General features: G+C 51.1%; 1 protein-coding gene across 1 annotated transcript in view; it reads left to right on the top strand.

Moving 5' to 3' along the window:
* Positions 1 to 7,169: 7,169 nt before the first annotated feature.
* The window catches only part of NPTX2 (neuronal pentraxin 2), a 7,618-nt gene continuing 4,907 nt past the window's right edge, over positions 7,170 to 9,880 (top strand). Inside the window, 2 exon segments of the mRNA XM_006097686.2 lie at positions 7,170 to 7,687; positions 9,220 to 9,436. Of these exon segments, the coding sequence (XP_006097748.3) occupies positions 7,268 to 7,687; positions 9,220 to 9,436 (637 nt within the window). The 5' untranslated portion in view covers positions 7,170 to 7,267.

Below are 9,880 nucleotides of genomic sequence, written 5' to 3'. Positions count from 1 at the left end.
GGGGAATTTCAGAAAGACTGATTATAGGAGACATTTCACCACAAATTCCCTGTCCCTTGGCTCAGTGGCATTGTTACTACTCATCTTTTGTTCATCTGCAAGTAGCTAGTTGGTCACCTGGCCAAAGTAATATCCCTGTCTTTCCTTATGGATGCTGGGTGGGTGGTATCGACAGGAAGTGAGAGAAATGTATCGTAAGGTATCCTTGGAAACAGTGAACGGATCTGGAACAGAGGGCTGAAAGTCAGAGATTACTAACCACCTATTTAGTTTTTCTCCAACAGCTTCAGCCTTCCCTTCCCTTGCCTGCTCCTTAAGGGACCCAACGCTTTCTATCTATCGTGCCCTCCAGTATCCCTTTCAAAAGCTAATTCAATTCCCAACTTCTCCTTGAACATGTCCTCTGCCATTTTAACACAGTGACTTTCTTCCTGCAAAACTACAGGACAGACTCTCTACTGAGCAAAAACCTCTGTTTCTCTCCCACAGCACCATCACAATGATGCACAAAGACATCCAACAGGAATTACTGAAAGGTGAAAGTACATCAGACCTAGACATTGCCCTTAAGAAACTCGCTGTCCAGTGCAGAAGAACATTGTAATCCAGAGATAAAGAATGCAAAGAGCCTGGCTGGCGTGGCTCAGTGGCTGAGCGTCAACCTATGAACCAGGAGGTCAGGGCTGGATTTCCAGTCAGGGCACATGCCTGGGTTGCAGGCTCAGTCGCCAGTAGGGGGTGTGCAGGAGGCAGCCAGTCAATGATTCTTTCTCATCATTGATATTTCTATATCTCTCTCCCTCTCCCTTCCTCTCTGAAATCAATTAAGATATATATTTTAAAAAGGTTGTTTAAAGAATGCAAAGATAAGCTACTGTCCTTTATAGTATCACTTGAGATTGAGCAAAATCAGGGTGAACTTTGTGGGAAAGGCAACAGGTGTGTAGAGCTGTGAAGCATGGATGAGCTTGTGGTTCTAGAACTGGTAGAAAGGTCATTCCAGACGTAGGAAACAACCTCAACTCCAAATCTGAGGGATGGGAAGTGCGGGTTACGTATGAAAAGCCTCAAATAGTTTACTGTGGTTGGAGTGAAGGGTAGATCAAGGAATAGAGTAGAAAACAGGGTTGAATAGGAAGTTGGGAGGCAGATGATGGAGACTAAGGAGTCTACAAATTTGCACAGAGAAACACTGAAGGTTTCTGAGCAGAGGAGTTAAAGGCTTTAGAGTTGTGCTTCAGGAAAACAGGCCTGGAAATAAAATGCTGGAGTAGCTGAAATGCAGATGGAAGAGTTGGAGAATTCAGTTAGGAGGCGATCGTATAGTTTAGAACAGCAGTCATGAGGTTGTAGCCGTGAATGTAGAGTTGACATATTGTAAAAGTATAACTAGAACTTAGAAACTCACTAGAATTGGAATGGATTTGAGGGGTTGGAGAGGAGACACAGTAACTACAAAATTCTCAATTTGGATGACTTGGAAAGCATTAATGCATCAGGAATAGGGACTGCAGGAGGAAGGAAAGAGGAGATGGGGAAGAGAACAATGAATTTAGTTGAGGACACATTGAGTTAGAGGTGCTGGTAGTATATCCTTGAGATGTCTCTCATGCAGTTCGGAGCTCTGTGCCGATGAGCGGTAGAGACACTAACATAGAAATCATAGCTAAGAGTATGAACTGCTCATGTAGAGATTGTGGTGAGAGAAAGGAGAGAGCTATGACAACTCAACTTTGGACACATGTATTGAGAAGGTAGGAGAGAGAGAGAGAGAGAGAGAGAGAGAGAGAGAGAGAGAGAGAGAGAGGAAGAAAAGAAAGAAAGAAAGAAAGAAAGAAAGAAAGAAAGAAAGAAAGAAAGAAAGAAAGAGAAAATGCTCAGAAAGTAAGAAGGAAAACCAAAAGAATACAATGCCGTAGAAACCAACAATGGAAAGTTTTAGTAATAAAAAGGACTTAGCCAACAATGTTTCAGGAGAATTGTAGAAAAATGATCATTGGGTTTGGTGTGGAAAACTACTGGTTTTTAAGAAAGCTGTTTTTGAGTAAGCCAAGCATTGAAACGGGTCTAATGAGTAAGTTAGGGAGTGCTACAGAGACGACAAGAGCCCTCGACAGGGAACTAGAGAACCTCAGTCCAGCCTGGCCCTGTTGTTAAGTAACCAGATGACCTTTTAACCTTTCTGAAACTATCTCCTAAATTCTATAAAAATCTCTTCCAACTCATATATATATTAGAGGCCTGGGGCATGGATTCGTGCAAGGGTGGGGTACCTCAGCCTGGCCTGAGCCCTCTCAAAATCCAGGACCCCTTGGCCCGATCCCTGCAGGCCAGGGGAGGAGCCTGAGCCTGGGCCAGCACTGCTCCTGCTCATCCCAGTCCCACTGAGCCTGCCACTGCCGTGGAGGTGGGAGAGGCTTGAGCCATGGCGTCTGGCACCAGTAGGTCAGCTAAGCAGCGCTCCTGCTGTGGGAGTGCACTGACCACCAGGGGACAGCTCCTGTGTTGAGCGTCTGCCCCCTGATGGTCAGTGTGCATCATAGCGACCAGTCGACCGGTTGTTCAGTCGCTTAGGTTTTTATATATATAGATGCGCATATATATATTTCAATCTTTATTATTAAAAGTATTACATGGATCTCCTGTTTCCCACATTGACCTCTTCTAACCTGCCTCCCCCCCTCCCCCGCCCCAGGCCTTTACGACCCTATTGTCTGTGTCCATGGGTTATGCATATATGTATAACTTCTCACTTCTAAAGATTCAAGCAAGCTATCTGTGTGCCTGACCTATACAGAACTATTAAGCTAATAACTTTAAAAAATGTTTTATTGATTTTAGAGAGAGAGGGAAGGAGAGGGATAGAGAGATATAAACATCGATGAGAGAGACATGCCGATCGGCTGCCTCCTTCACGTCCCCCACAGGGGATTGAGCCCACAACCCCTGACTGGGTATCGAACTAAGGACCTCTCGGTTCATGGGTCAACACTCAACCACTGAGCCACACTGACTGGGCTTAAGCTACACATTTTTATTAGATACAGACCAAATTCACTACTTGTAACTTATGTGAAAGAGGCAGTTTTTCAGAGTTTCCTAATATAGAGAAACTGATTTTCTCCAAGCAAACCAAGTTGATGAGGTCCTTTCCTACAGCTTCCTCCCATCCCAAGTCTACTATCCTCTTCTTTTAAGAACAGAACTAACATACTACACCTGATCTATCCAGCAACTTGTTCTATTGCTTGAAATCAGAGGATGCCACCAAAAGCCTTTTTTGTTTGTTAAAAACAGTTGGGTACACAGTCTAGTGATATCTGCTAAGTGAGTGTAGATGTGAAATAGTTGGACTGAATCCTATAATTAAAGTTTAAAAAACACAATAATTTTATCTTTTAACCCCCCCACACACACACAAAGTAGGATAACTTCCTCTTGCTGAAACACCAGTAAGTTTTCCTGAAATTCTCATTCCTTGTTTCTCCTCCAAAGAGGTTAGCCTGTTCTTTTTTCAAGAATTCGTGCTTTAATTTCAAATGGATTTTGTAGAAAATAAAGGAAAATTTTTAACTTTTAAAAAAAGAATTTATATAATTTAGCTCTGAACTCAGTGAAGAAAAAGGGACAATTGACATCTATTGTGCACCTGCTGTATGCCAGACATGTTACATTCATTCTCACGGCAGCTTGACAATAATGCTCCATAGTAAACTTAGCTCTGATGTTAGAGACAAGAAAACTGAAGCGCGGAGAGGTCAAGCCAGCCTCTCAAGGTCAAATGGCAAGTTATAAAACTGGGGTTGAAACTAGAGCTGCTTGATTCCAAAGCTCAAGCACTTTCTACTCTACCGGTGGAGTTCAGTCTAGTGGGGGGGAAAAAATCCACCCCTGAAAGGGCCTTCGCATTTTAGGCTTAAGAGAGTTTTAGTTACAATTCTCTGGAGCCTCTACATTTCGTTTTGTATTTGCACTGAATCCCACCCCGCCCCCTACAAAAAAACACACACAAACCTCCACCCCGCACACTTGTAGTCCGCCCAATGGGAATTCAGCACCGAGGACAGCTCCCGGATTCCATTTGCAGGGGGCTGTCCTTGGCGGCTGTTCCTGGAGCTCACACCGCATTCTTGACTTCCCAAGTGGCGCTGAGACAGAGAGGAAGAGATGTAAGAAAGTGGAAGATGGGGTCCTCTGACACCACGGTGGAAATTAGCACATCTCCCAGAAGACCGAGATGAAAAATGCATGTGAGAAGAACAAGGGAACCAAACAGATGGGGCAATCAAATGGAGGCAGAATGAGCTCATCAGGATTCCCAGTACCCGGTGCGAGTCCACACGGGGCTCTCAGCTGACCCGGGAGCCCGGAGACAAAGGGAATGAGTGGGTGGTTACTAGGCTGCTGCGTCAGTTGCACTAAGAGGTGGGGTGGCGCTGATTCACGGCTGCAGAGCTGCACGACTTCTCAAGCAGAGGGAAACCTGTGGGCCCAGGTCTCTGCCACTCATCGCCACCCTCGCGGGGAGCTGAGTCAGACACGCGGATCCTTCAGGCAGACAAGTTGCTGTGCTGTGAGTAGATCAAGGGTGAGCTTTCCTGTTGTGGAGAGCAGGTTTCAATCACAGCCACAGCATCCCCGGATGCGGACGCTTGCCTGCTGCATACACACACCCCCTGCCTGCCTTCCCAGGCTCGCCCTGGACACAGGTGGTTCCTAACACAAGCAGAAAGAACAAAGTCCTGGGACCTTCATCTCCCTGAACAGTGATTCTTGCTCAAACTGTCAGCTCTTGAGCAGAGCCGGGGGTGGGTGGGTGTGTCTTTGGAGAGCCCAGTCTAATCCTCAAATCTTCTACACGAGCAAACAGATGTCCATAGAGGGTACGTGACTTGCCATAAACCACTTAGCTAGTGACAGTGTTGTTATTAGGCCTCAGTCCCTTGTTCCTAAGCCAGCCGACTTCTCGTCAGGAAGACAAAATAAAACCCCAAATAGCATCTACTCTTGTACCTAAGCCCTCTGCTTATACTGCGTTCAAACAAAATAACATCTTAAAGGCCTCCGTCTTTCCGTCTGGGCTTTGGCAATGTCCCTGATTAGGTCTCACATAGCAACCTCTTTTGGGAAATGTAAGAGTAATTATTGGGGGATATAGGCTTTGTTATTTTTGTTTCGTGCTTTCTTTGTGCAGGAGGAAATTAGAATTCTGGAAACACTTGATTTTATTTAATTATTAAAGGAACCAGGCTGTATTTCAAGTAGTTGAAAATATAAATGCTTCGGTCTGTGTCAAGAAAGGATATATGGAGCTATAGCACTCTATTGTCACATGCAATTAAGATCCACCGTGGTCTAAAAAATAAATAAATAAAAATCAACCCAATGAGTTGAAAATTGAAAGTGAAATCCTTATCTGGATCATTCTGAACCTGTCTGGATTTGGTGCCTTACGGAATCATCTAAAATGTAGCATTTTATAAAGTGCTTTGCAACCTCATCACCTTCATAATTGCAATTTGTGTATAATGTGAGCTCCTTTAAACTTCTGGAGTTCCCAAGGGGTTGGAGTCAGAAAGATGCAGGAGGCATGAATCTATCCAAGGTCGAATTGACAGTGTGAAGCTGATACCTGTTCTGCTGGTGACATTAGCCCAATGCCCCCTCCCCAGGCCCACCCACACCTTTTCTATTAACGAATGCTCTTACCTGAGCCATCGCCGAGTTCACTGTCCTCTGCTTCGGGTGTTGTGTAGACCGGACTTCCTGTCTCTCATTTCATCCATGAAGAGATTTTCATGAACAGACCTTTTCTTATAATTTAGCAACATTGTCCTTGAATATCCAACAGCTCTTTACATAACAGAAGCTATTGTTTGAAGTGCAAAGCAGATCAAAATTGGGTTTCTGGAGATTAATCACTGCAGTCTATTTTATATCATCATCATGATTTTATTTGTTTTGATACAGTTTGATACAGAATCAACCTCAGCTTCTGTGCACAAGTGACAAATCCATTTGTTTCTGGTATAACGGATAATGTGATGAATGGCCTTGCAACTGGATTTCTTAAAAAACATAGAGGAAAAAAATGAGGATTTCCATTTATAACGTGCAGTAAACCAGCTCAGTCTGCAGCTGTGCATTGAAAATCTCCTGGAACTTGTTTGTAAATCACAGACAAGATTTGGAAACGAATGTGCTCCTGCCTTTTGGGGTTTCTGTCCATATCTGTTCTCTCCAAGAATCTGAGCACAGGGGTCTCAAACTAAGAAACCGGACATGTGCGCACCCCATATACTAGCACATGGGTGGGGCACGGCTTTACTCCGTGGCACCATTTACGATGACTGCGGTGGAATGAACCCCATCCCGCCCAGGTCTTGCTGAATAAGGTCCCCATCTGGTGGGCTGTCGAGAGCTTTGCGCGTGGCCTTGACCCTGGCCCCACTCCACGCCTGTTGCACGCACTGTGTGAGGGCGACCCCTCCAGCAGTCAGCGCCTGCAGCCTGAGTCCGTCCCCGCGGACCTGAGGATCTTCCCCAGGCGGGGACAGGGACGTGGATGCGGAGGGGGGTGTGTGTCCTGGGGAGCCTCGTGTGTCTCCTTCTCACCTTCAGCGTCAAGTGGCAGCAGCCCACGCCAGCCACGGGTGCCCCGAGACCACAGCCCTGGGTTCAAGACCCTCCAGGGACGTCTCACCTTTCTCCCTTGTGAAGTGGGTGTCAGCGACCCCCACTTCGGGGCTGCGGCGACCGGTAAGCGAGTCCTCCCGCCGCGCCTGGCGCCCAGCAACCTCACCTGGGGCGCCGGGGCACCAGGGGGCTCCCAGCTTCTCTTCGGGGAGCGCCGTCGGCCTCCTCGGGTGGGTCAGAGGGGCAACTGGATTCGCCGGCCAAGGCTCCTAAGGGCACCCCGGGGATTTTTTAAATTTCAGCCCTTTCTTTCTGGGGGGCTTCTGGAGCTCGCGCCCCCGTGCCTGCCCGCGGTGAGAAGGCACCCCTGCCCCGCCTCTCGCGTGATGCGCGCCCGTCTGGGCCAATCAGAGCTCGCGGCGCCGCGCCCCACGCGCCGCCACCCCCCAGCTTAAGAAAGGGACGCGCGGGCCGGCCCAGCCAGAGCGCCGGGTGCGGCGGCCGTTCCGCGGACTCTAGCCCCGCTCCCCTCCGGCACCGCGCCAGGCGTCCGCCCGCCCTGAAGGCGCCCCAGCCGCGCGCCCCGACGGCTCCCGCCCGCGGATGCCAGAGTGAGCGCGGCGACGGCGCGATGCTGGCGCTGCTGGCGGCCGGGGTGGCGCTCGCCGTGGCCGCCGCGGCGCAGGACGTCCCGGCGCCCGGCAGCCGCTTCGTGTGCATCGCGCTGCCCCCGGAGGCGGCGCGCGCCGGGAATTCCCCCCCCGGGGGGCCGGGCGGCGCGCTGAGCCCCGAGGAGGAGCTGCGCACGGCGGTGCTACAGCTGAGAGAGACCATCGTTTCAACAAAAAGAAAATTCTTGGCGCGCAGCGCGGACCATCAGCGAGCTTCACGGCCCACGGGCCGCTTCGAGGGGCTGGCCGGCGCCAAGGCGCCGGGCCGCGCGGCCACGGGCAAGGACACCATGGGCGACCTGCCGCGGGACCCCGGGCACCTGGTGGAGCAGCTCAGCCGCTCGCTGCAGACCCTCAAGGACCGTCTGGAGAGCCTGGAGGTAGCGGGGCGCCGGGGTCCTACGGGCGGGGGACGGCCGGGCAGAGGTGGGGCGCGCGGTCCTGCCCACGAGGCCACGCGGGAATGGAATGAGCTGGGTTTGGGGCGGGAGGTCTAGATCCTACTTGCGTGGCTCACACCCTCCACCCTGTAAGTCCCCCGCGCGCCAGGACTGCTCACTGGGCGGCCACTCACTCCATGAGGTTCGGGCTGGCCGATCCTGCTCTCTTCTTGCAAGTCCCCGATCTCTTCTTGCAAGTCCCCGAGTCTCCCGGGGCCCCGCGCGCTCCGGGAGGCTGTTGCGGGGTGACCTGAGGTTGCTGCGTGAGGTCAGCGGCCCCTGGCCCCCCGCATTTCCGTTATTAAATCAGGTCGGGGTGGTCCGGAGCGGCGGGACGCGAGCGCAGCGCGGGCTGGAGGGTCACGGCCGCACCCCGCACCGGGACTCACCTTGGAGGAAGCCGGGTTAACTTCAAAGGCATCCGTTGGAGAGCCGCGCGGTCCTAAGGTGCCCTTCCCGCGTGCTTTGTGGGAAAGGACCTTATCCCAGCTTCTCTCCGAAGGCAGATGCAGTTTGGAACTTTGAGAGAGAAACCTTCATTTCATTTCCATCTCTGCTACGAAGTGTGGACGTTTCTGTGCAACATGTTTACCAAAATCCTTCTTAGCAAAGCTAGGTTTCAATGACAAGTGGTGATTATTGCAACATTATTTGAGGATTACCCGGGGCATGATGGTTACAGACGGTATTTCCAGCATCTGTGTATTCCTTAATTCATTATGATGAATAACAGCTAACCTTTTTGGAGCCCTAAAGACGTGTAGACATAGTATCTAATTCTACCCCTTGCAACCACCCTGGGAGGCAGGTCCTAGTCACTGCATTCAGCAATTTGGAGCTTGGAGAGAGGGGACACATAGTTTGGCTGGGGCTGGCGGCTGGGAAGCGGCAGGCTGCCTCGGAGCTCGCATGGTGATAGGGGAGTGACAGGAACAGGGAGGAGGAGGGGGTAGAAGCGGCATCAGAAGCCCGGGTTCCTGGAATTCAGGGTCGTCGTGTTTTAGATCTCCGTTTCCAGTGATGTCTCCACACGCAGCATTTGGGCCACACTGGGGGGCTGTTTCCATTTCTAGATGAAAGTGCATCCGCGTCGAGTACCGTTTGATTAACTCCTTAAAAAAAAAAAAGATCCTGGCTGTGTTTGGGGTTTTGCTGGAAAATGATAGATGTTGGTTAACATTTTGTCTTTCTAGTTAGAGGTGCCAAGATCGATTTTTTTGAGAGGGGAAGAATGAGATTCCTAAGTTTCAGATACTGCCGCAAAGTAATTGTCTGACTTTGAAATCCTTGCCATACCAAAAAAAAAAAGCATCTGTGAACCGCTCCCCTTTGTGTCATCAGCTCCACTGGGGTGATGCTCCCGTTTTGGGAAGCAGCTCCCCCTGTGGCGGGGCCGTCAGAGCTGCATGTCACAGTTTCTTTCTGACTGGCCTTTAATGCTTGTTCCTCCCCCCTCCCCCCCGCCCCCCCAGCACCAGCTCCGAGGGAACGTGTCTACCGCCGCGTTGCCCGGCGACTTCCGAGAGGTGCTCCAGCGGCGGCTGGGGGAGCTGGAGAGGCAGCTGCTGCGCAAGGTCGCGGAGCTGGAGGACGAGAAGTCCCTGCTGCACAACGAGACCTCGGCTCACCGGCAGAAGACAGAGAGCACCCTGAACGCGCTGCTGCAGAGGGTGAGCGAGCTGGAGCGAGGTGGGTGCCAGTGCTTCCTCGGGTCTCTGTTGTCCACTGTCTCGCGTCCCTCCAGACCCCCCACCCCTTATCTTGATTCTCGGCTGCAGGGTCGGGGAAGCTGGGCTCAGAGCAAGGGAGGGCAGGCAGAGAGGGGCCAGCCCGGGGCGCTCTTGCCCATGTACAGGCAGGCCAGCTGGGTGAGGGAGTGGCTGCTCCCGGACCCCCACCCGCTGACTCTGTTCCCAGGTCGTTTGCTGAGATAGGCTCCGAGGCTGCTGTCAGTCATCCCTGAGCCCACCTGGCAGGTGCCAGAACCACCTGACTCCTCACCGTGCTGGCAGCAGCCCGCCCCGTCCCTTCTCTCCTTGGCCCCAGGGCTGCTTAGCCTTGTCTGCCACCTGCAGCCTCTGATGTGTTGAGAACAGGCCCTTTAATGCCTTCATTGGTTGTAACTAAGTTTCT

The sequence above is a fragment of the Myotis lucifugus genome, unplaced genomic scaffold (assembly GCF_000147115.1).
Source record: "Myotis lucifugus unplaced genomic scaffold, Myoluc2.0 scaffold_208, whole genome shotgun sequence".
Lineage (NCBI taxonomy): Eukaryota > Metazoa > Chordata > Mammalia > Chiroptera > Vespertilionidae > Myotis > Myotis lucifugus.
Note: the sequence above shows the minus strand (reverse complement) of the source record. Positions and strands in the feature narration are given on the sequence as shown.